The sequence below is a fragment of the Lampetra planeri genome, chromosome 51 (assembly GCF_965212315.1).
Source record: "Lampetra planeri chromosome 51, kcLamPlan1.2.h2, whole genome shotgun sequence".
In the NCBI taxonomy this organism is placed as follows: domain Eukaryota; kingdom Metazoa; phylum Chordata; class Hyperoartia; order Petromyzontiformes; family Petromyzontidae; genus Lampetra; species Lampetra planeri.
This window is the reverse complement of record NC_136157.1, coordinates 6698399-6725808: the sequence shown is the minus strand read 5'-3', so window position 1 is coordinate 6725808 and position 27410 is coordinate 6698399. Positions and strand designations below refer to the sequence as shown.

Genomic DNA, 27410 nt, shown 5'->3' with positions numbered 1-27410 from the left:
ACGTGTCAATGTCCCAGGGGGGTGGTGACGGATGCGGTGATTTGTGAATGTGTGGTATTATTATTATTATTCAGACGCTGTCTTTCCGACAGACCTGTTCTTCACCTGAGGACGGCTGCTTGCGTTGCGGCCGAAACGTCGTGAGAATTGTATTTTATTATGTTGTATTTTTATTATTTAATTATTTCCATTCTACGTGACTTTACCGAAAGAACCAAGAAGATGAATCCCTGCAGTCACGAAAGCTTTAAATCGAAAATTATTACTGTTGTATATCGCGCGCGTGAGAGTTGATCGGTCACGGAGCTTTGAGTCTGGCGTGAGCAGATGACGACGACGATATTCCAATGCGTGTTTGGGTCACCTAGAACTATGTACACAACAAATACGCGCAAATACCTTAATAAACTCATTGATGGCAAACAATTGTTTCGGTTTTCCAAGAGTACATGGCGTTGTCTTTTTTTAATTCGCCTGCAGCTACTTGGCGAGTTGAGATACACCTCGCAAAAATCCGACAAACGGGTTGACAATATTGACGTTTCTTTTTCGTTACGTGCGTAACGCGCGTTCGTGTGAGGGGCGTGTGTGGGTGAGGTTACTCGGCTGCAAGGCCGTAGCTATAATATATATTCAAATATATATTTAAACATTATATATTCAAATATGCTCAAAATGCCCCCCCCCCCCCACCCCCCAATATATTGCTATAAAATAGATTTTTGTTTATATGATTGTGGTTATGGTTGTACTGTATTAATCCCTAACCTCTGCCATTACATACAATGAAACAAGAAAAGGTACGAAAAGAAAAAACAGAGCAATGTAATACAATACACTATTAGACATTATTGTAAAAAATAAATAAAACCCCCGAAAAAGAGGGGGGGGGTCTCCCCACGACATTTCTCGCTCGCCCTTCCGTTGCGGGCCGCGTCTGCGACGTTTCGGGTCCCTGACCCAGCCCAGATCGGCTAGCCCCCCTGCCCCCCCCCCCGTCTGTTCCAGACTCTTATTCCTCTTTTTGGAGGGAGGGGGGGAGGGGGGGGGGCGATTCGCTGTCGCGTCGACCATAAATAACGTGGAGGGGATGTCCGTGGAGGCAGATCGGGCTCCGCGTGACGGTACCCAGGGAACGCGACGCCACTCGACTGCCCTGCGATGGACAGGGACCGGGGGACAAGCAGCGAGACGGTGAGGGATGAACAGCGCAGCGGAAAAAACAACCCCCCCCCCCCGCTGCCCCTATTCTAGATTTGAAGCTTTCGTGACTGCAAGGATTCATATTCTTAGGTTTTTTTTCGGTAAAGTCACGTAGGTAAAAACCTTAAAATTAATAAAAAGTAAAATAAAATAAAAAAATCACGACGTTTCGGAGGCAACACAAGCTTCCGTCTTCAGGTGGAACCGTCACAGCTACGACAGCTGTATCAAGTAAATGAGAGATTGCAGGAGCTACCACTCCGTGTATATAATGAGTGGAGTTTGCGTGTAGGTTGGACCCAACTGAAGACGCTTCGTCGGCTACAGACGTATGGGGGGTGGGGGTGGGGGGCAAGTGCGGTGGTCCACATTCGTGCCGCATGGCACCAAAGGGTACCTGGGTTCGATTCCCGACTCAGGGTGCCTTGGCTGTGTGGAGTTTGTGAGTTCTAGCCCCTGTTCTGTAGGGTGTGAGAGTGAGTGGAGTTTGTGTGTTCTAGCCCCTGTTCTGTAGGGTGTGATTGGAGTTTGTGAGATCTAGCGCCTGTTCTGTAGGGTGTGAGAATGATTGGCGTTTGTGAGATCTAGCGCCGGTTCTGTAGGGTGTGAGAGTGAGTGGAGTTTGTGAGTTCTAGCCCCTGTGCTGTAGGGTGTGAGAGTGAGTGGAGTTTGTGAGTTCTAGCCCCTGTTCTGTAGGGTGTGATTGGAGTTTGTGAGATCTAGCGCCTGTTCTGTAGGGTGTGAGAATGAGTGGCGTTTGTGAGATCTAGCGCCGGTTCTGTAGGGTGTGAGAGTGAGTGGAGTTTGTGTGTTCTCTACCCCTGTTCTGTAGGGTGTGAGAGTGAGTGGAGTTTGTGAGTTCTAGCCCCTGTTCTGTAGGGTTTGAGAGTGAGTGGAGTTTGTGAGTTCTAGCCCCTGTTCTGTAGGGTGTGAGAGTGAGTGGAGTTTGTGAGTTCTAGCCCCTGTTCTGTAGGGTGTGAGTGAGTGGAGTTTGTGAGTTCTAGCCCCTGTTCTGTAGGGTGTGAGTGAGTGGAGTTTGTGAGTTCTAGCCCCTGTTCTGTAGGGTGTGAGAGTGAGTGGAGTTTGTGAGTTCTAGCCCCTGTTCTGTAGGGTGTGAGTGAGTGGAGTTTGTGAGTTCTAGCCCCTGTTCTGTAGGGTGTGAGAGTGAGTGGAGTTTGTGTGTTCTAGCCCCTGTTCTGTAGTGAGTGAATGAGTGGAGTTTGTGAGTTCTAGCCCCTGTTCTGTAGGGTGTGAGAGTGAGTGGAGTTTGTGAGTTCTAGCCCCTGTTCTGTAGGGTGTGAGAGTGAGTGGAGTTTGTGAGTTCTAGCCCCTGTTCTGTAGGGTGTGAGAGTGAGTGGAGTTTGTGTGTTGTAGCCCCTGTTCTGTAGGGTGTGAGAGTGAGTGGAGTTTGTGAGTTCTAGCCCCTGTTCTGTAGGGTGTGAGTGAGTGGAGTTTGTGTGTTCTAGCCCCTGTTCTGTAGGGTGTGAGAGTGAGTGGAGTTTGTGAGTTCTAGCCCCTGTTCTGTAGGGTGTGAGAGTGAGTGGAGTTTGTGTGTTGTAGCCCCTGTTCTGTAGGGTGTGAGAGTGAGTGGAGTTTGTGTGTTCTAGCCCCTGTTCTGTAGGGTGTGAGAGTGAGTGGAGTTTGTGAGTTCTAGCCCCTGTTCTGTAGGGTGTGAGAGTGAGTGGAGTTTGTGAGTTCTAGCCCCTGTTCTGTAGGGTGTGTGAGTGAGTGGAGTTTGTGAGATCTAGCCCCTGTTCTGTAGGGTGTGTGAGTGAGTGGAGTTTGTGAGTTCTAGCCCCTGTTCTGTAGGGTGTGTGAGTGAGTGGAGTTTGTGAGATCTAGCCCCTGTTCTGTAGGGTGTGTGAGTGAGTGGAGTTTGTGAGATCTAGCCCCTGTTCTGTAGGGTGTGAGAGTGAGTGGAGTTTGTGAGTTCTAGCCCCTGTTCTGTAGGGTGTGAGAGTGAGTGGAGTTTGTGAGTTCTAGCCCCTGTTCTGTAGGGTGTGATTGGAGTTTGTGAGATCTAGCGCCTGTTCTGTAGGGTGTGAGAATGAGTGGCGTTTGTGAGATCTAGCGCCGGTTCTGTAGGGTGTGAGAGTGAGTGGAGTTTGTGTGTTCTCTACCCCTGTTCTGTAGGGTGTGAGAGTGAGTGGAGTTTGTGAGTTCTAGCCCCTGTTCTGTAGGGTTTGAGAGTGAGTGGAGTTTGTGAGTTCTAGCCCCTGTTCTGTAGGGTGTGAGAGTGAGTGGAGTTTGTGAGTTCTAGCCCCTGTTCTGTAGGGTGTGAGTGAGTGGAGTTTGTGAGTTCTAGCCCCTGTTCTGTAGGGTGTGAGTGAGTGGAGTTTGTGAGTTCTAGCCCCTGTTCTGTAGGGTGTGAGAGTGAGTGGAGTTTGTGAGTTCTAGCCCCTGTTCTGTAGGGTGTGAGTGAGTGGAGTTTGTGAGTTCTAGCCCCTGTTCTGTAGGGTGTGAGAGTGAGTGGAGTTTGTGTGTTCTAGCCCCTGTTCTGTAGTGAGTGAATGAGTGGAGTTTGTGAGTTCTAGCCCCTGTTCTGTAGGGTGTGAGAGTGAGTGGAGTTTGTGAGTTCTAGCCCCTGTTCTGTAGGGTGTGAGAGTGAGTGGAGTTTGTGAGTTCTAGCCCCTGTTCTGTAGGGTGTGAGAGTGAGTGGAGTTTGTGTGTTGTAGCCCCTGTTCTGTAGGGTGTGAGAGTGAGTGGAGTTTGTGAGTTCTAGCCCCTGTTCTGTAGGGTGTGAGTGAGTGGAGTTTGTGTGTTCTAGCCCCTGTTCTGTAGGGTGTGAGAGTGAGTGGAGTTTGTGAGTTCTAGCCCCTGTTCTGTAGGGTGTGAGAGTGAGTGGAGTTTGTGTGTTGTAGCCCCTGTTCTGTAGGGTGTGAGAGTGAGTGGAGTTTGTGTGTTCTAGCCCCTGTTCTGTAGGGTGTGAGAGTGAGTGGAGTTTGTGAGTTCTAGCCCCTGTTCTGTAGGGTGTGAGAGTGAGTGGAGTTTGTGAGTTCTAGCCCCTGTTCTGTAGGGTGTGTGAGTGAGTGGAGTTTGTGAGATCTAGCCCCTGTTCTGTAGGGTGTGTGAGTGAGTGGAGTTTGTGAGTTCTAGCCCCTGTTCTGTAGGGTGTGTGAGTGAGTGGAGTTTGTGAGATCTAGCCCCTGTTCTGTAGGGTGTGTGAGTGAGTGGAGTTTGTGAGATCTAGCCCCTGTTCTGTAGGGTGTGAGAGTGAGTGGAGTTTGTGAGTTCTAGCCCCTGTTCTGTAGGGTGTGAGAGTGAGTGGAGTTTGTGAGTTCTAGCCCCTGTTCTGTAGGGTGTGAGAGTGAGTGGAGTTTGTGAGTTCTAGCCCCTGTTCTGTAGTGAGTGAGTGAGTGGAGTTTGTGAGTTCTAGCCCCTGTTCTGTAGGGTGTGAGAGTGAGTGGAGTTTGTGAGTTCTAGCCCCTGTTCTGTAGGGTGTGAGAGTGAGTGGAGTTTGTGTGTTCTAGCCCCTGTTCTGTAGGGTGTGAGAGTGAGTGGAGTTTGTGAGTTCTAGCCCCTGATCTGTAGGGTGTGAGAGTGAGTGGAGTTTGTGAGTTCTAGCCCCTGTTCTGTAGGGTGTGAGAGTGAGTGGAGTTTGTGAGTTCTAGCCCCTGTTCTGTAGGGTGTGAGAGTGAGTGGAGTTTGTGAGTTCTAGCCCCTGTTCTGTAGGGTGTGAGAGTGAGTGGAGTTTGTGAGTTCTAGCCCCTGTTCTGTAGGGTGTGAGAGTGAGTGGAGTTTGTGAGTTCTAGCCCCTGTTCTGTAGGGTGTGTGAGTGAGTGGAGTTTGTGAGATCTAGCCCCTGTTCTGTAGGGTGTGTGAGTGAGTGGAGTTTGTGAGTTCTAGCCCCTGTTCTGTAGGGTGTGAGAGTGAGTGGAGTTTGTGAGTTCTAGCCCCTGTTCTGTAGTGAGTGAGTGAGTGGAGTTTGTGAGTTCTAGCCCCTGTTCTGTAGTGAGTGAGTGAGTGGAGTTTGTGTGTTCTCTACCCCTGTTCTGTAGGGTGTGAGAGTGAGTGGAGTTTGTGAGTTCTAGCCCCTGTTCTGTAGTGAGTGAGTGAGTGGAGTTTGTGTGTTCTCTACCCCTGTTCTTTAGGGTGTGAGAGTGAGTGGAGTTTGTGTGTTCTAGCCCCTGTTCTGTAGTGAGTGAGTGAGTGGAGTTTGTGAGTTCTAGCCCCTGTTCTGTAGGGTGTGAGAGTGAGTGGAGTTTGTGAGTTCTAGCCCCTGTTCTGTAGGGTGTGAGAGTGAGTGGAGTTTGTGAGTTCTCTACCCCTGTTCTGTAGGGTGTGAGAGTGAGTGGAGTTTGTGTGTTCTCTACCCCTGTTCTGTAGGGTGTGAGAGTGAGTGGAGTTTGTGTGTTCTACCCCTGTTCTGTAGGGTGTGAGAGTGAGTGGAGTTTGTGAGTTCTTGCCCCTGTTCTGTAGGGTGTGAGAGTGAGTGGAGTTTGTGAGTTCTAGCCCCTGTTCTGTAGGGTGTGAGAGTGAGTGGAGTTTGTGAGTTCTCTACCCCTGTTCTGTAGGGTGTGAGAGTGAGTGGAGTTTGTGAGTTCTAGCCCCTGTTCTGTAGGGTGTGAGAGTGAGTGGAGTTTGTGTGATCTAGCCCCTGTTCTGTAGGGTGTGAGAGTGAGTGGAGTTTGTGTGTTGTAGCCCCTGTTCTGTAGGGTGTGAGAGTGAGTGGAGTTTGTGAGTTCTCTACCCTGTTCTGTAGGGTGTGAGAGTGAGTGGAGTTTGTGAGTTCTCTACCCCTGTTCTGTAGGGTGTGAGAGTGGGTGGAGTTTGTGAGTTCTCTACCCCTGTTCTGTAGGGTGTGAGAGTGAGTAGAGTTTGTGAGTTCTAGCCCCTGTTCTGTAGGGTGTGAGAGTGAGTGGAGTTTGTGAGTTCTAGCCCCTGTTCTGTAGGGTGTGAGAGTGAGTGGAGTTTGTGTGTTCGTCCTGCTCACTTATGAATTAATTCACCCACCCGCTCACCCATCCACTTACTCACCCACCCATAAATTAATTAACCCACCCGCTCATCCACTCACTTACTCAACCACCCATGAATTAATTCACTTACCCGCTCACCCATCCACTTACAAATGTATCCATTCACTCACACACTCACTCATCCATTCACTCACACACTCATCCATTCACTCACTCACACACTCATCCATTCACTCACTCACTCATCCATTCACTCACTCATTCATTCACTCATTCACTCATCCATTCACTCACTCATCCATTCACTCACTCGTCCATTCACTCACTCACTCACTCATTCATTCACTCACTCATCCATTCACTCACTCATTCATCCATTCACTCACTCATCCATTCACTCACTCATCCATTCACTCACTCACTCATCCATTCACTCACTCACTCACTCATCCATTCACTCACTCATTCATTCACTCATCCATTCACTCACTCGTCCATTTGCCAAGCCACTGGGTAGCTCACCCACCCACTCACTAACTCACCCAGTCGCTCAACCCAACCCACCGCCACCACCACCATCACCCCCACCATCACCACCACCATCACCACCACCATCACCACCATCATCACCACCACCATCACCACCATCACCACCATCACTACCACCATCACCATCACTACCACCACCATCACCACGACCCCCACCACCCCACCATCCCCACCACCATCATCACCACCATCACTACCACCACCATCATCACCACCACCCGCACTATCATCACCACCATCACTTCCATCATCATCACCATCATCACCATCATCATCACTATCATCATCACCACCACCATCATCACCACCATCACCACCATCACCACCATCACCAACATTACCATCACCACCACCGCCATCACCACCATCACCATCACCACCACCACTAGCACCACCATCACCACCAGCACCACCAGCACCATCACCACCACCATCACCACCACCACCATCACCACCATCACCACCATCACCACCACCACCATCACCACCACCATCACCACCACCATCACCACCATCACCACCACCACCACCATCACCACCATCACCACCACCACCACCAAGCTTTTACCGAAAGCCTCACCCTCCGTGCAACAGCCCCGGCAGGAGTGCGCGTGGGACACCGACGACGATGACGCTGCCGCTCACCCCCACGACACTCGCCTGGGGATCCTCCTGCGCACGGAGAGTTCCGAGGGTCGCTCCACCATCCGGCACCGGCTGCTCAGCGTGGTGGACAACGCGCCACGCAGCCAGACGCACCTGCAGTGAGTGACACTCGAATCACGCACACAGACAAAGGCAAAGGTGCCCCGTGTAGCCTCCCGCAGGCTGTTGACCGTCCCCGCCGCACCTCCGGTGAGCGCAGTTGGCTACGTGTGGTGCGAAAAAAATTCAACATACAGACTCACAGAGAGACCCATAGACTCACACAGAGACCCATAGACTCACACAGAGACCCATAGACTCACACAGAGACCCATAGACTCACACAGAGACCCATAGACTCACACAGAGACCCATAGACTCACACAGAGACCCATAGACTCACACAGAGACCCATAGACTCACAGAGAGGCCCATAGACTCACACAGAGACCCATAGACTCACACAGAGACCCATAGACTCACAGAGAGACCCATAGACTCACACAGAGACCCATAGACTCACACAGAGACCCATAGACTCACACAGAGACCCACAGACTCACACAGAGACCCATAGACTCACAGAGAGGCCCATAGACTCACACAGAGACCCATAGACTCACACAGAGACCCATAGACTCACAGAGAAGCCCATAGACTCACACAGAGACCCATAGACTCACACAGAGACCCATAGACTCACAGAGAGGCCCATAGACTCACACAGAGACCCATAGACTCACAGAGAGGCCCATAGACTCACACAGAGACCCATAGACTCACACAGAGACCCATAGACTCACACAGAGACCCATAGACTCACACAGAAACCCATAGACTCACACAGAGACCCATAGACTCACAGAGAGACCCATAGACTAACACAGAGACCCATAGACTCACAGAGAGGCCCATAGACTCACACAGAGACCCATAGACTCACACAGAGACCCATAGACTCACACAGAGACCCACAGACTCACACAGAGACCCATAGACTCACACAGAGACCCATAGACTCACAGAGAGGCCCATAGACTCACACAGAGACCCATAGACTCACACAGAGACCCATAGACTCACACAGAGACCCATAGACTCACACAGAGACCCATAGACTCACACAGAGACCCACAGACTCACACAGAGACCCATAGACTCACACAGAGACCCATAGACTCACAGATAGGCCCATAGACTCACACAGAGACCCATAGACTCACACAGAGACCCATAGACTCACACAGAGACCCATAGACTCACACAGAGGCCCATAGACTCACACAGAGACCCATAGACTCACACAGAGACCCATAGACTCACACAGAGACCCATAGACTTACACAGATACCCATAGACTCACACAGAGACCCATAGACTCACACAGAGAGCCATAGACTCACACAGAGACCCACAGACTCACACCGAGACCCATAGACTCACACAGAGACCCATAGACTCACACAGAGACCCACAGACTCACACAGAGACCCATAGACTCACACAGAGACCCATAGACTCACAGAGAGACCCACAGACTCACAGAGAGACCCATAGACTCACACAGAGACCCATAAACTCACACAGAGACACATAGACTCACACAGAGACCCAGACTCATACAGAGACCCATAGACTCACACAGAGACCCACAGACTCACAGAGAGACCCATAGACTTACACAGAGACCCATAGACTTACACAGAGACCCATAGACTCACACAGAGACCCAGACTCATACAGAGACCCATAGACGCACACAGAGACCCATAGACTCACACAGAGACCCATAGACTCACACAGAGACCCACAGACTCACACAGAGACCCATAGACTCACACAGAGACCCATAGACTCACAGAAAGACCCACAAACTCACAGAGAGACCCATAGACTCACACAGAGACCCATAGACTCACACAGAGACCCATAGACTCACACAGAGACCCATAGACTCAGAGAGGGGGGTAGAGAGAGTTACAAGATTTGAGGATAACACAACAACAACAGACAGAGTGAGTTCATAGGAAGCGTGTAAAAAGATAGTTAAAAAAAATATTTTTTATGATAGAATATGGTATTGGCATCAGTATGACATAAGTATACCAAGTTTGCAGTCGATACCACATTGGGAAGTGTGTAAATATTTAGTTACAAGATTTATTTTTTGAGGACAAAACAGACGAAGTGAGTTAAATAAAATCGTGTAAATAATAATAATAAAAAGAGAAAGAGGAGGCGAGACGTTGATGCCCCCCCTCCACCCCCTCCACCCCTCCCTCCCCTCCCCTCCGCCCCCTCCACCCCCTCCGCCCCCTCCACCCCCTCCACCCCCTCCGCCCCCTCCACCCCCTCCGCCCCCTCCCTCCCCTCCGCCCCCTCCCTCCCCTCCGCCCCCTCCTCCTCCTCCGCCCCCCCTCCACCCCTCCCTCCCCTCCCCTCCGCCCCCTCCACCCCCTCCGCCCCCTCCACCCCCTCCACCCCCTCCGCCCCCTCCACCCCCTCCGCCCCCTCCCTCCCCTCCGCCCCCTCCTCCTCCTCCGCCCCCCCTCCACCCCTCCCTCCCCTCCCCTCCGCCCCCTCCACCCCCTCCACCCCCTCCGCCCCCTCCACCCCCTCCGCCCCCTCCCTCCCCTCCGCCCCCTCCTCCGCCCCCCCTCCACCCCTCCCTCCCCTCCCCTCCGCCCCCTCCACCCCCTCCGCCCCCTCCACCCCCTCCGCCCCCTCTGCCCCCTCCACCCCCTCCGCTTCCTCCGCCCCCTCCACCCCTCCCTCCCCTCCCTCCCCTCCGCCCCCTCCACCCCCTCCGCCCCCTCTGCCCCCTCCACCCCCTCCGCTTCCTCCGCCCCCACCCCCTCCACCCCTCCCTCCCTCCCCTCCCTCCCCTCCGCCCCCTCCTCCTCCTCCGCCCCCCCTCCGCCCCCTCCCCCCACAGGGACGGGGACCTGGTGCTAATGATCGGCCAAGCGGACACGAGCTCCATGAGTCACGAGAAGCTCAGCGCCAAGATGCAGCGACACGCCAAGCAGAGTTTGGTGGGGAGCTCCCTCCTCCTTCACTCCCTCCTTCACTCCTTCATTCATTCCTTCATTCACTCCCTCCTTCACTCCTTTACTCCCTCGTCATTCACTCCCTCCTTCACTCGTCATTCACTCCTTCCTTCACTCCCTCCTTCACTCCCTCCTTCACTCGTCATTCACTCCCTCCTCCTTCACTCCCTCCTTCACTCCCTCCTTCACTCCCTCGTCCTTCACTCCCTTGTCAATCACTCCTTCCATCTCTCACTCCCTCTCTCACCCGCTCACTCACCCACTCACCCACCCACTCACCCGCTCACCCACCCACTCACCCACTCACCCACCCACTCACACACTCACTCACACACCCACCCACTCACCCACCCACTCACCCACCCACTCACCCACTCACTCACCCACCCACTCACCCACTCACCCACCCACTCACCCACTCACCCACCCACTCACACACTCACCCACTCACCCACCCACCCACCCACCCACTCACCCACCCACTCACCCACCCACTCGCCCACTCACTTGCCCACTCACCCACTCACCCACCCACTCACCCACCCACTCACCCACTCACCCACCCACCCACCCACTCACCCACCCACCCACTCACTCACCCACCCACCCACCCACTCACCCACCCACCCACTCACCCACTCACTCACCCACCCACTCACCCACCCACTCACTCACCCACCCACCCATTAACTCACCCACCCACCCACTCACTCACCCACTCACCCACCCACTCACTCACCCACCCACCCACCCACTCACCCACCCACTCACCCACTCACTCACTCACCCACCCACCCATTAACTCACCCACCCACCCACTCACTCACCCACCCACCCACCCACTCACTCACCCACCCACCCACCCACTCACCCACCCACTCACCCACTCACTCACTCACCCACCCACTCACCCACTCACCCACTCACTCACCCACTCACCCACCCACTCACCCACTCACTCACCCACCCACTCACCCACTCACCCACCCACTCACCCACTCACTCACCCACCCACCCACCCACCCACCCACCCACTCACCCACCCACCCACCCACTCACTCACCCACCCACCCACTCACCCACCCACTCACCCACTCACTCACTCACCCACCCACTCACCCACTCACCCACTCACTCACCCACTCACCCACCCACTCACCCACTCACTCACCCACCCACTCACCCACCCACTCACCCATTCACTCACTCACCCACCCACCCACCCACTCACCCACCCACCCACTCACTCACCCACCCACCCACCCACCCACTCACCCACCCACTCACCCACTCACCCACTCACTCACCCACTCACCCACTCACCCACCCACTCACCCACCCACTCACCCACCCACCCACCCACTCACTCACCCACCCACCCACCCACTCACCCACCCACTCACCCACTCACCCCCTTACTCTCTCACCATGCAGCTGATCCACCGTCCTGGCAAGCACCACGACGGGAGAACACAGAATGTGGCCGACCCCAAGGTCCAAGAGTCGAGCCCATTCCACGGCTCCCCGGCCACCCTTGAGCTGATCAGCCGTCACAACATTGCCATGCCCGCCGACCTGACGCTCACCAACGATCAGGACGCGGGCTGCTCGGCCAAGGAGACGCGGGACCCCGAGGAGGCGAGACTCGTGGACCGGGAGCGCTCGGACCGCAGGGCCGTGTACCGCCGCCCGGGCGAGCCGGGGTCACGTGGGGGGGGAGACGGGGGGTCACGTGGTGGGGGAGACGGTGGGAGACGCGGGGGGGGAGACGGGGAGATGGAGCGCAGGTGAGTCGAGCTCAGAGGTCGCAAACGGGTTTTGATTCCTTACCCGTACCCGGCCGCACCAGGGTCGCAAACGGGTACCCGTACCCGGCCGTAACCGTACCCTACCCGTACCCGGCCGGCTGGGTACGGGTAGGGTACGGGTATCGGGTACCTGATTGCGACCTCTGGGATGAAGCCATGTTGCAGGCGCGGGTGGGTTGATTCTAGGAACTTGAATTGTGAGAAGAGACAAGACGTTGGGAAATGAGTGGCAAACGGTGACTCGCCAGTGACTCACGGCCTACCCGTACCCGTACCCGGCCCGGTCGCACCAGGGTCGTAAACGGGTACCCGTACCCGGCCGTACCCGTACACACATATCTCCGAATAGCATGGTTTTCTACGTACGGTGCGAAAGAAGTTCAACACACACCTCTCGATTCTCACGATGGAGAAGAAAAACTCGCTCTGAACTCGACTTTCAACCCACCGATCATCCCTAGCTGGTGTTGTTCCTTTTGAATCCCCGCTCTAATTAATTACATTTCGATTTAAAGCTTTCGTGACTGCAGGGATTCATCTTCTTGGTTCTTTCGGTAAAGTCACGTAGAAGGGAAATAATAAAATAATAAAAATTCTTCAGACGCTGTCTCCCCGACAGACCTGGTCTTCACCTGACGACGGCTGCTTGCGTTGTGGCCGAAACGTCGTGAGAATTATTTTATCATATTTAATTTTTATTATTTTATTATTTCTCTTCTACGTGACTTTACCGAAAGAACCAAGAAGATGAATCCCTGCAGTCACGAAAGCTTTAAATCGAAACTACGAACTATTTTTAAATCCGTTATATTAAGTTCACTTGCTTGCTTGCTTGCGCGCTTACGACCGTGCAAATCTTTCGGTCGTTTTTTAACCCACTTCCCGTGATCCAATCGAGCTGACATTTTGCACACAGACTCGTTGTGCGTGACAATTTATTTTCGTGAAAAAATTTTTCCAAAATTTTCTACTTTTTAGGAGAAAGAAAAATTCATATTTAATTTAAAATACCAATGTGATAAAAATGAAACTTTTACTCAAGAAAAACAGAAATCAATAATAAAATAAAACCGATGCCACGCATATAAAGGATTTATAGTGAAAAACTTTGTTTTTACGGGTTAATTTTTTATTTGTCTGCCAGGGAAGGCACCGACTGAGCGATGCGGCTCTTTAGCCGAAGCGAGCTGGTGATCACCCACGGTCGCTCAGAGGAGCGACCTATCCTCATCACGTGGACATGTACAGCAGCCCAATGCTCTAGACGTGCGATGTTCATTCTAAATGTGGAGGGAAAAAATTAACCCGTAAAAACAAAGTTTTTCACTATAAATCCTTTATATGCGTGTTCAATGGGCCACAACCCAGCCCACATTGGTCTTTGAAACGGGCGGCTAGAGTCCTCTCGTCCTCTGGCTTGAGATGGCTGCCACCTTTGGGTCAGATGATTGCCTGCCACTATTAAGCAATTGTTAATTAAATATAAAAAAAAAATACCTAAAAAGTGTAACTTTTTGGAAAAAAAATTTCACGAAAAGAAATTGTCACGCAACAACGAGTCTGTGTGCAAAAATGTCAGCTCGATTGGATCACTGGAAGTGGGTTAAAAAAACGACCGAAAGATTTGCACGGTCGTAAGCGCGCAAGCAAGCAAGCACGCGAACTTAATATAAAGGATTTAAAAATACCAGAGGACCCGGAGAAACAATCAACTTCCCTTCTACGTGACTTTACCGAAAGAACCAAGAAGATAATTACATTTCATTTCTTGTTTTTTTTTTTTTGGGGGGGGGGGTCCAGCAACGAGACGAATGAGAAGGAGGGGTGCGAGGAGCACGTGCCACCGACGGCTGTCGAGCGATGTGCCGAGAGCGTGGAGGGGGAGAGCGTCTCGCTCGTACTCTACAGCCGCCCCACGCTCACCTCGCGGTATCTGCCCGGTGTGGCGGAGGGTGGACACGGCGGTGGTGGACACGGCGGTGGTGGAGGTGGTGGTGGTGGAGGGACGTGCTTCACGTGCGGCGCGCTCGGACGCTGCGTAGAGCTCGTGGTGGACGTCGAGCAGAGCCGCCACGAGGAGGTGGTGCTCGCCAGTGAGTTGGGAGGCAGTCGTCGTCGTCATCATAGTCATCATCGTCATCATCATCATCGTCATCATAGTCATCATAGTCATTATCGTCAGCATCATCACCATCGTCATCATCGTCGTCATCGTCATCATCGTCAGCATCATCGTCATCATCGTCGTCATCACCGTCATCATCATCATCATAGTCATCATCATCATCACCGTCATAGTCATCGTCATCATCACCGTCATAGTCATCGTCATCATCATCACCGTCATCATCATCATCATCATCACCGTCATCATCATCGTCATCATCATCGTCGTCGTCATCATCATCATCGTCATCATCATCGTCATCATCATCGTCATCATCACCGTCATAGTCATAATCGTCATCATCGTCAGCATCGTCGTCATCATCATCATCGTCATCATCATCGTCATCATCACCGTCATAGTCATCATCGCCATCATCATCGTCATCATCATCGTCATCACCGTCATAGTCATCATCGCCGTCATCGTCAGCATCGTCATCATCATCATCACCGTCATCGTCATCATCGTCATCATCATCGTCATCATCACCGTCATTATCGTCACCGTCACCATCAGCATCATCAGCAGCGGCAGTAACATCATCATCATGACCAGCAGCGTAACATCATCATCATCGTCACCATCAGCATCATCAGCAGCAGTAACAGCATCATTATCATCATCAGCAGCAGTATCATCATCGTCACCATCAGCATAATCAGCAGCAGCAGTAACATCAGCATCATCATCAGCAGCAGCAGTAACATCATCATCGTCACCATCATCATCAGCAGCAGCTGCAGCAGCACGCTTACCGCGCCGTGATTACAAACAGCTTAAGTTGTAGGCAAATCGTTTGATGAAGCTGATTCATGTTGTGTTTATTGTTGTTGTAGTTGTTGTTGTGGCTGTTGTTGTTGTGGTTGTTGCTGTTGTAATCACCAACGACACGTCACAGTACTGGAATTGTAAATGTGCCTGTGGGTTTACTCTCCAACATCACAACCGGTGTGCGCTGTGCTCGTAACGAATTCCCACGTTTTGTGTTACGTGACAAACCTCACTAAAATGATTGTGCCGGGTGGCGGCGGATTTAACGACACAGTTATATTTACACGATCTAACCCCCACCAAAAAACCTCGCGTCATCAAACTCGCCACACAGGGTACTACTCATATTTAAGGCTGAGTCGACCTACGCGACACCCAGGGCAAGTTCAATTACCACCGACCACGTTTTGTGTTTTCCGTGACAAAGCTCAATAATTGGCCGTGTCGGGTGATGGTGGGTTAACGAAACGTCGACAAGTTACGCCATCGAACCCAACACACACACACTATGAGTATGAGACCTCCTTTACCAGTGGCAAAATATAGTAGTAGGTTTTTACCTTTTCAACTGGTACAAAAACTGACACCTTTATACAAGGCATCATGTTTGCAATAACCACAACACATGCAGTCAAAATGCAAACAAAAAGAAACAACTCTGATGATGATAATGATATGCACTGTCCTTGAAGTTGATTGGTCCACACCCGAGACAGCTTTTCTTAGAGCCTAGTCTCCATTGGTGTTGGACCAGATGACGCCAAAAGGCGCACAACTCAAAGACAGCGCACTATGAGAGTATTGAGAGCTCGGGGTAAGCATTTACACTATGAGACATCTCCTTTACCAGTGGCAAATATAGTAGTAGGTTTTTACCCTTGCAACTGGTACAAAAACTTTTTGTACCAGTTGAAAGGGTAAAAACCTACTACTACTACACACACACAACAAAAACCTGAATTATTGTAATCGATTTATATTTGTCGCGACTACGTGTTGGACAGCACCGTACGAACTTTATGTTTGTACAAAGTTCACATTTTTACAAACTTTATATTTGGGCGAACTTTACGTACAAACTTTATATTCGTACGAATTTTATTTTTCTAATCAACTTTACGTACGAAATTAATATTCGTACGAACGTCATATTTGCGCGAATTTTATATTTCTAATCATCTTTACGTACGAACTTTATATTCGTACGAACTTTATATTTGCACGAACTTTACATTTCTAATCAACTTTTACGCACGAACTTTTTTTCTTCGTACAAAGTTCACATTCTTACGAACTTCATTGATTCTCATCCCCGTTCCCCTCTTCATTATCGAAACAACGGGAACCCTTCATTGACCGATATCCCCCCCCCCCCCCCACCGTCCCCCACCGTCTCCCAGGGAAATGCTGCGTGAACCACGCGACCCCTGACCTCAGCTACTTGGTGTTCAGCCTTGAGCTGGATGAGAGTAACATTGTGCTGTGGACCATGATGGACATGTGCGTGGCGCCACGCAGTCGCCACGCACAGCCCAAGGCCGAAGCCCGAGAAAGGCGCACCCTCTCAGGTGAGTGACCTGTGTGTGTGTGTTGTTGTTGTTGTGTGTGTGTGGCTCTGTGTGTGTGTTGTTGTTGTTGTTGTTTGTTGTTGTTGTTGTGTGTGTGTGTGGCTCTGTGTGTGTGTCTCTGTGTGTGGCTCTGTTTGTGTGTTGTTGTTGTGTGTGTGGCTCTGTGTGTGTGTCTGTGTGTGTGTGTCTCTGTGTGTGTGTGTGGCTCTGTGTGTGTGTGTGTGGCTCTGTGTGTGTGTGTGTGGCTCTGTGTGTGTGTGTGTGGCTCTGTGTGTGTGTGTCTCTGTGTGTGTGTGTGGCTCTGTGTGTGTGTGTGTGTATGGCTCTGTGTGTGTGTGTGTCTGTGTGTGTGGCTCTGTGTGTGTGTGTGTGGCTCTGTGTGTGTGTGTGTCTCTGTGTGTGTGTGTGGCTCTGTGTGTGTGTGTGTCTGTGTGTGTGGCTCTGTGTGTGTGTGTGTGGCTCTGTGTGTGTGTGTGGCTCTGTGTGTGTGGCTCTGTGTGTGTGTCTGTGTGTGTGTGTCTGTGTGTGTGTGTGGCTCTGTGTGTGTGTGTGTGTCTGTGTGTGTGTGTGTCTGTGTGTGTGTGTGGCTCTGTGTGTGTGTTGTTGTTGTGTGTGTGGCTCTGTGTGTGTGCGGCTCTGTGTGTAGCTCTCTCACGGCCAACGCCAGTGACGATTATCTGAACCGGTGCTGGGCCTCCCCTAGGTCGACTCATCCTCAAATGAGTACCTGGCGCGGTGTGTAAACACCGCCACTGGGGGAGACAAAGGCGGTCGGGCGTGGCGATGACCACCCCCATCGTGGGCCACAGCACCGGCGTTCATGGGCTGCGAACTCGCTCAGCAGCACTTGGTTTGAAGGCTACACGTGGTGGCAACGGGGGCATCTCTTGTGTGTGTTGTGTGCGAGCAGCCATGATGATGATGTACCGCTACAAGAGCACCCAGCCGCGTGCCGGGGAGGCCGTGGTGCTCGGATTCTCCAAGACGAGTCGCTACCTTTGCTGCTCGCAGGGAGACAACGCCACCGTGTCACTCACGCTCCAGGTAGGAGCCTCACCTGCACCGGGGCTCGCACGCACCGCCGAATGCATCGTCGCCTTCGCGTGTCACGCACGCGCGCACACACGCGCACGCACACACACGCACACACCAGAGGTCGCAACCGGGTACCCAATACCCGACCCCTACCAGATACCCGGCTACCCGTACCCGGCCGGGTACCCGTTTGCGACCCTGGTGCGGCCGGGTACGGGTACGGGTAGACCGTGAGTCACTGGTGAGTCACCGTTTGTCACTCATTTCCCAACGTCTTGTCTCTTCTCACAATTCAAGTTTCTAGAATCAACCCACCCGCGCCTGCAACGTGGCTTCATCCCAGAGGTCGCAATCAGGTACCCGTACCCTACCCGTACCCGGCCGGGTACGGGTAGGGTACGGGTATGGCCGGGTACGGGTACCCCGTTTGCGACCCTGGTGCGGCCGGGTACGGGTAAGGAATCAAACACACATTTGCGACCTCTGACACACGCGCACACACATGCACACGCACACACACACACACGCACGCACACGCACACACACGCACACGCGCACACACAAACTCGGTTCTCTTTCTCACAGCAAAGCAACCGAGAGCACCTGTCCCGGATCTCCGTGGATCAGCCCACGTGGCACTTCGTGTTCTACCGCAAGGAGGAGCCTATGACCCAGACCATGAGCTTCGAGTCGGCGGCCTTCCCCGGCTGGTTCATGAGCAGCCAGTCGAGCTCCAACGCCAGCCTGCGCATGGTCAACACCGGCGTGTTCACGGACAAGACGCGCTTCACCCAGCAACAGTGAGGACGCGCGCACACCCACCCCACACACCACCCCCGTCCCTGTCCCCCACCCTCCCTGAGCCCCCAACCCCCTGACCCCCCACCACCCCTGACCCCCACCCCCCTGACCCCCCCACCACCCCTGACCCCCACCCCCCTGACCCCCCCCCACCACCCCTGTCCCCCACCCCCCTTGACCCCCACCCCCCTCACCCCCCATGACCCCCCACCCCCCTGACCCCCCCCACCCCCCTGGCCCCCCACCCCCATGACCCCCCCCCCACCCCCCTGACCCCCCCCACTCCCCTGACCCCCACCCCCCTGTCCCCCCCCACCCCCCTGACCCCCCACCCCCCTGTCCCCCCCACCACCCCTGACCCCCCACCACCCTGTCTCCCCCCCCCACCCCCTTGTCCCCCACCCCCCCCTGTCCCCCCACCCCCCCTGCCCCCCCATACCCTCTGACCCCCACCCCCCCTGACCCCCCACCACCCTGACCCCCACCCCCTGTCTCCCCCCCACCCCCTCTGACCCCCACCCCCCCTGACCCCCCACCCCCGTGACCCCCCACCCACCCTGACACCCCCACCCCCCCTGACCCCCACCCCCCCCTGACTCCCCACCCCCCCTGACCCCCACCTCCCCTGACCCCCCCACCCCCCTGACCCCCCCCCCCCACCACCACCACAGGTATTAACATCGAGGCGACTTCGCCGTCACGCTGCTCGATGAAGGCCCCCAAGGCGCCCGCGTCTCTCACGAGACCCTTTGGTGGTTGTGGTGGTGCAGCAGCAACAACAACCAACAACAACCAACAACAACAATCAACAACTCCGCCCGCAATAGCTCTCATCCACCAAGACCACTGGGACGTGTAAAGCCATCGATAAATCACACTGTGTGACACACATTTTAGTTTGCCCCTGGGTAGTAAGTGCTATTGTCTAATTGCTTATGCCTCAAAAGTACAGCAAGTGGCTGTTGTTATTCCACTCAAACTTTAGTATTATTCCACACAAACTACCTTATGCCAGTGAAAGTGTGTTGACGAGTGAATTATCAGAGCCGTGTTGTGCCTGCATGTTTTCACCACAAACACTGCGAGTGGTTGACGTAGGACTTTATTCCTTGCGAAACGTTTCCATTTGGTGCTTCAACACCTTAACACATCCATAATGTAGGGGGTTTTTTGTAGGGTTATGCCGCGTCAATATAGAAATGTGTCGTTAAAACCCGCCACCACCCGACACAGCCAATTTAATACGAGAATGAGCCAAGGATGTCTGTGTGTCCCGCGCGTGACGTCACTCCACATGGACACCCCCCCCTCATTAATATTCATGAGCAGGTGACGTCACTCCACATGGACGCCCCCCCCTCATTAATATTCATGAGCAAGTGACGTCACTCCACATGGACGCCCCCCCTCATTAATATTCATGAGCAGGTGACGTCACTCCACATGGACACCCCCCCTCATTAATATTCATGAGCAGGTGACGTCACTCCACATGGACGCCCCCCCTCATTAATATTCATGAGCACGTGACGTCACTCCACATGGACACCCCCCTCATTAATATTCATGAGCAGGTGACGTCACTCCACATGGACCCCCCCCCCCTCATTAATATTCATGAGCAGGTGAAGTCACTCCACATGGACCGCCCCCCCTCATTAATATTCATGAGCAGGTGACGTCACTCCACATGGACGCCCCCCTCATTAATATTCATGAGCAGGTGACGTCACTCCACATGGACGCCCCCCCTCATTAATATTCATGAGCAGGTGACGTCACTCCACATGGACGCCCCCCCCTCATTAATAATCATGAGCAGGTGACGTCACTCCACATGTAGCACCCCCCCCCCCACCATTAATATTCATGAGCAGGTGACGTCACTCCACATGGACCCCCCCCCTCATTAATATTCATGAGCAGGTGACGTCACTCCACATGTAGCACCCCCCACCCCTCATTAATATTCATGAGCAGGTGACGTCCACTCCACATCGAACAGCTCCTCACACTAATAATCATGAAGAGGTGACGTCTTCCAAATGGACACCCTCCCCCCTTCATTAATATTAATTAGCGGGTGACGTCACTCCACGGGGGGGGGGGGCGAGGCGCCTCCTCCCCCCTCCTCGGCGTCAACTCACAACCCTCACTCACAAGGCAGAACCCTCACGTCACGTGATCTCCGTAGCGCTGTTGAGACATCAAAGTAAAAAAGGACGTGGTGATGAACAAGGGCTTATAACCTTTGAATGAAACAAGTTTGTGTCACCGCGGCCTTTACAAATTGCACGCGAATTGATGCAATGAATATATCATGTCGCGCTCTGCTTTCCGCTTGCAAGTTTCAGATTTACTCAAATACACCCGTCCTTGGACGGGAAAAAGTCGAGTTAGTGAAGGTTTGTCACGTGAACGGAACGTGCCGATTCGTTACTAGTACAGCACTAACCGCTGCGTTGGAGAGCAAATCCACAGCATTCACAAAACACCTCTTGTTGCATTGGTAGAAAGGGTCAGTGCGCCTTATGGCGTCATCTGGTCGAACACCGTATGAGACTAGGATCCAAAGAAAGCTGTCTCTGGTGTGGACCAATCAGTTTCAAAGACAATGCATAAATGATCAGAGTTGTGTTTTTTGTTTGCATTTGACTGCAAGTATTGTGGTTAATGTAAGCATGATTCCTTGCAAAAGGTGTCCGTTTTGTTGCCAGAAAAAAGGGGAAAACCCTATTAGTAGGGTCAAACCTATCCTTAAAGTCCATAAATAACGACGAATGTGTATTGTCAACGTAATGAGTCAATGGGGGAATGATATGACACCGATCTACAGGAATCTCTCCAATTGGGGCTCACCCGAGTTTCACGTGGGCCGAGGTGCCCACATGGAGCTGATGCTGCCCTGGCAGCGACGATTAGCGGCACGTGGATCGCGATGGGTCGGTGACCTCTACCGCGACCTCGATCGTGAACGATCGCTCTCGGTGGGCGGAGCTGCGGTCTTGGGTGTAAAGATGGCACAAGTGAAAACGGGGCTGTACTAGCAGTTAGGACTACTGTAGTCAAGAGTTTTATACAGATCTGAATGGAAGGGATTAACCTTTAACCCTCGATGGTTATTTGCTGTGCCACTTTTAGCGTGACGTTTTAGCAGTGACAATTTATGGTGGCAATGTTTACCTGTGCCATCGTTGCGATGCCAATTTTTACCTGTGCCATTTTTACCAGTGCTGATTTTATTTGTCCCATTTTTACCAGTGCTAATTTTACCTGTGCCATTTTTACTGTGACATTTTTAACGGTGCCATTTTTACTGTGCCCATTTTCACCTGTGCCAATTTTTACCTGTGACATTTTTATCTGTGACATTTTTACCGGTGCCATTTTTACTTTTCCCATTTTTACTGTGCCATTGTTATGATGCCAATTTTTTTCCTGTGACATTTTTACCAGCGCTAATTTTACGTGCCATTTTTACCTGTGCCACTTTTACCTGTGTCAATATTTACCTAGGGCATTTTTACCAGTAACATTTTTTCCAGTGTCATTTTACCTGTGCCATTTTTACCGTGACAATTTTTACCTGGGCGATTTTTACCTGTACCCATTTTTACTGGTAGCATTTTTACCTGCGCCATTTTTACCCGTGCCAATTTTTACCGGTACCATTTTTACCTATGCCTTTTTACCGGCCACTCATGGAGTTGCTTATCAGCATACACCAGGCTAATGTTTACGTTCAATAAAGATGCTTATTGCTGGAGTTTTTAGGATCATTTTTCTAAGCCATTTTTTCTTTCATATATCGGTAACAACATTGAAAAAAAACTTATGATGGAGAATCAACATGATTGGACACCCCTGTGTGTGTGTGTGTTCGATGGTTCGTGGCGAGCGGAAGTGAAGCGGTTAGCGTGCTGCGCTACGAACCCGGTGACCCGAGTTCGATTATTTGAGTGTTAATGCACCATATTCACTCTGGCCCTGTCGCCTAACCCTGCCCAACCAACCTGCTCCTGTTCCTGCAACACGCGGCCTTGCAACGACCCTAACAGCTATCCCCACCTCGAACTCCACTGCTGCTTAGGGATTGACATCGCCCTTCGTACCATCCGTGTCCATAAGATCAGAACTGCTGTGTTGGAAAGTCGAATGTATGTATGTTGAACCTTCTTTCGCACCGTACGTAGCCAACCGCGCTATGTAGGCTCTCGCACCCCGCCATAGGAATGTGGAGTGTCCACCACTGGCACCACAGGGCTGTAAACAGATGGGATGGGCACAAAGTGCCTCGATTCTCATCTGAAAGTCACCGGCTCGGCCTTGACCGACCGCCATCTGGCACCTCAGCAGAGCGGCGTGTCTCTGCGTGGCGTGCACTCACATATCGATCACACACTGATCACGCACCTGTCACACATTGATCACACATTGATCACACACCTGTCACACATTGACCACACATTGATCACACATTGATCACACTGATCACACATTGTTCACACAACTGTCACACATTGATCACACACTGATCACACATTGATCACACACCTGTCACACATTGATCACACACTTGTCACATAATGATCACACATTGATCACCCATTGATCACACACCTGTCACATATTGATCACACATTGATCACACATTGATCACACACCTGTCACATATTGATCACACATTGAACACACATGGATCAAACATTGATCACACATTGATCACACATTAACCACACATTGACCACACACCTGTCACACATTAACCACACACTGATCACACACTGATCACACATTGACCACACACTGACCACACATTGACCACACATTTAACACACCCCACCACCACCACGTGTCCCGCTGCGTGTATTTGACCGCGCCGCGTCACCACAACAAGACGAGGGAGGGGGGGCGGGGCTGGCGGGCTCACCGCCCCCGCGATCAGCATCACAATCACGGCCCATCCCCTCGGGGACGACCCACTCACTACGACGTCGACAACGACAACGAACGAACCTCGAATGACCACGTGCCACCTCGTACATTCATCAGCACGCTCGGCTCTCAGAGCGTGGTGGGCCCGGTGGGAAGAATTGTCACGGGTTCCGTCTCATCTTCTTGGTTCTTTCGGTAAAGTCACGTAGAATGGAAGTAATAAAATAATAAAAATAAAACATAATAACATAATTAAATTTCGATTCAAAGCTTTCGTGACTGCAGGGATTCATCTTCTTGGTTCTTTCGGTAAAGTCACATAGAAGGGAAATAATAAATAATAAAACATAATAAAATAATTCTCACGACGTTTCGGTCACAACGCAAGCAGCCGTCCTCAGGTGGAGAACAGGTCTCGTTCAGATGCTGTCTTTCCGACAGACCTGTTCTTCACCTGAGGACGGCTGCTTGCGTTGTGGCCGAAACGTCGTGAGAATTATTTTATTATGTTTTATTTTTATTATTTATTATTTCCCTTCTACGTGACTTTACCGAAAGAACCAAGAGATGAATCCCTGCAGTCACGAAAGCTTTGAATCGAAGGGTTCCGTTTCATCGCCGAATTTCCGCCTGAGAGCGAGAAATGGTCCGCATGGAGGAGGCAGCCGTCGGAATCTGAACGACAATTTGTGTGCAAGGAGACCGTCCATAAATGACGTCACGCGATTTTGGGACGAATTTTGAACCCCCCTCCCCCACACCTTCGTCACACGACGTCACAAAAAGTCAGACCCCCCCTCTCAAATGTGACGTCACAAAGCTCTGCCCCCCCCCCCCCCCAAAAAAAAATAAAACATGCTTCAAATCGCTTTAAACTATTGTCATTGTAGTGCGTATTTCGTGGCGTTGCACTCTGATGTTGTAGGAGAAAACATTTATTAAAACGTCTATTTAATTAAGTAGAACGTGCTGTCTATATTAATTTAAAGTTGCGCATTTTGATGTGACGTCACATTTCTAAACCCCCACCACCACCCTCGTCACACATCGTCACAAATGTCTGACCCCCCCCCCAGCTGCGTGACGTCATTTATGGACGACCCCTTACTGTTTTATAAACTATTTATTTTATTTTACTTTTATTAACTTACATTTCTTACCTACGTGACTTTACCGAAAAAACCTAAGAATATATAAGCTATACTATATTTAATTTTTTATTTTCAAAAGCGACCTACCTGGCTTTTACAAACGATCGTTCAACGAAGCGGCTCACCACCATCATCATCACGTGGACATTTATAGCAGCAGCAGCAGCAGGGCAAATGCTCTGAATGCGTGTCTGTCGATTCTAAATGCGGAGGCGTAAAAAAAAAACAGAGGACCCGGAGAAAAATCCACGCGACCACGGGGAGAGAGAGAGAGACACGCAAACTGCAAATATACAGCAGCAGCAGGCATCGTCAGGGTCGCGATCGAACCCACGACCTCCTGCATACAGGCGAGGCAGTCAACATCTCCTAGCCACCGTGATGATGATGAGAGAGAGAGACACGCAAACTCCAAATATACAGCAGCAGCAGGCATCGTCAGGGTCGCGATCGAACCCACGATCTCCTGTGTACCAGGCGAGGCAGTCAACATCTCCTAGCCACCGTGATGATGATGAGTGAGAGACACGCAAACTCCAAATACAGCAGGCAACACCACGCCCAACTTTTTCCCATATATGGGAGGATGCACGCCCCTATAGGCGATACCACGCCCAAGATTCTCCCATATATGGGCAGATAAACGCCCCTATAGGCAATACTACGCCCAACATTCTCCCATATATGGGCAGATGCACGCCCCTATAGGCAATACCACGCCCAAGATTCTCCCATATATGGGCAGATAAACGCCCCTATAGGCAATACCACGCCCAACATTCTCCCATATATGGACAGATAAACGCCCCTATAGGCAATACTACGCCCAACATTCTCCCATATATGGGCAGATGCACGCCCCTCTAGGCAATACCACGCCCAACATTCTCCCATATATGGGCAGATAAACGCCCCTATAGGCAACACAACGCCCAACATTCTCCCACATATGGGCAGATAAACGCCCCTATAGGCAATGCCACGCCCAACTTTCTCCCATATATGGGCAGACGCACGCCCCTATAGGCAATACCACGCCCAACTTTCTCCCATATATGGGAAAATGCACGCCCCTATAGGCAATACCACGCCCAACATTCTCCCATATATGGGCCAGATAAACGCCCCTATAAACAATACTACGCCCAACTTTCTCCCATATATGGGAGGATGCACGCCCCTATAGGCAATACCACGCCCAACTTTCTCCCATATATGGGCAGATGCACGCCCCTATAGGCAATACTACGACCAACTTTCTCCCATATATGGGGAGATGCACGCCCCTATAGGAAATACCACGCCCAACATTCTCCCATATATGGGCAGATAAACGCCCCTATAGACAATACTACGCCCAACTTTCTCCCATATATGGGAGGATGCACGCCCCTATAGGCAATACCACGCCCAACTTTCTCCCATATATGGGCAGATGCACGCCCCTATAGGCAATACTACGACCAACTTTCTCCCATATATGGGCAGATGCACGCCCCTATAGGAAATACCACGCCCAACTTTTTCCCATATATGGACAGATGCACGCCCCTATAGGCAATACTACGCCCAACATTCTCCCATATATGGGCAGATGCACGCCCCTATAGGCAACACCACGCCCAACATTCTCCCATATATGGGCAGATAAACGCCCCTATAGACAATACCACGCCCAACTTTTTCCCATATATGGGCAGATGCACGCTCCTACAGGCACTGCCACGCGTGTGTGTCACACAGCTGGGCTGTTGGGGCGAGGTGCGACACCGCGTGTGTGTGTCACTTCGTGAGCAGATCGACAACAATCCCCCCCCCACTCCGTACAGCACGCGGCATGAGACTTGGTGGTGGTGGCGGCGGTGGTGTTGGTGGTGGTGGTGTTGGTGGCGGCGGTGGTGGTGGTGGCGGTGGTGGTGGTGGCGGTGGTGGTGGTGGCGGTGGTGGTGGCGGTGGCGGGGGTGGTGGTGGTAGTGTTGGCAGTGGTGGTGGTGGCGGTGGTGTTGGTGGTGGTGGTGTTGGTGGCGGCGGTGGTGGTGGCGGCGGTGGTGGTGGTGGCGGTGGTGGTGGCGGTGGTGGTGGCGGTGGTGGGGGTGGTAGTGTTGGCAGTGGTGGTGGTGGTGGTGTTGGCGGTGGTGGTGTTGGTGGTGGCGGTGGTGGTGGCGGTGGTGGTGTTGGTGGTGGTGGCGGTGTTGGCGGTGGCGGCGGTGGTGTTGGTGGTGGCGGTGGTGTTGGTGGTGGTGGTGTTGGTGGTGGCGGTGGTGGTGGCGGTGGCGGTGGTGTTGGTGGGTGGTGGTCACCAGACCCGGCTTGGTGGTTCTGGCCGGGGGCCGGGTGAGCCCCCCACGGACGCTTTTGGTGGAAAATTATTTTACTTGAATATTGATTCGTGTTTGGAGGGGGGGGGGGGGCTGAAAAGCGGGGCTGGGAAAGGTCAGGGGAGACGGGAGGGGGGCTAGGGGAGGGGGCTAGGGGAGGGGGGGCTAGGGGAGGGGGGCTAGGGGAGGGGGGGGCTAGGGGAGGGGGGAGAGGGGCTTGGGGAGGGGGAGGGGGGCTAGGGAGGGGGGCTAGGGGAGGGGGGCTAGAGGAGGGGGGGGAGGGGCTAGGGGTAGGGGGAGGGGGGCTAGGGGAGGGGGGCTAGGGGAGGGGGGCTAGAGAAGGGGGGGCTAGGGGGGGGGGCAGGAGGGGGCTAGGGGAGGGGGGGAGGGGGCTGGGGGGAGGTCAGGAGGGGGAACGGGGGGGACTGGGAGGGTTTAGGAGGGGGGGGGGGAGGGGCCTGGGGGGCAGGGGGGAATTGGAGGGGGG

At 52.5% G+C, this 27410-nt stretch overlaps 1 protein-coding gene across 1 annotated transcript; it reads left to right on the top strand.

The window, feature by feature from the left end:
• The first annotated feature begins 1086 nt into the window (after positions 1-1086).
• On the top strand, positions 1087-22295 carry LOC144734382 (uncharacterized). The gene is made up of 9 exons (XM_078616538.1): positions 1087-1194; positions 7266-7435; positions 10252-10351; positions 11801-12153; positions 13975-14267; positions 16516-16683; positions 17594-17727; positions 18304-18518; positions 19191-22295. The coding sequence occupies exons 1-9, from the start codon at positions 1162-1164 to the stop codon at positions 19195-19197; spliced, it is 1473 nt and encodes a 490-aa protein (XP_078472664.1). The 5' UTR covers positions 1087-1161; the 3' UTR covers positions 19198-22295.
• Positions 22296-27410: the final 5115 nt, after the last annotated feature.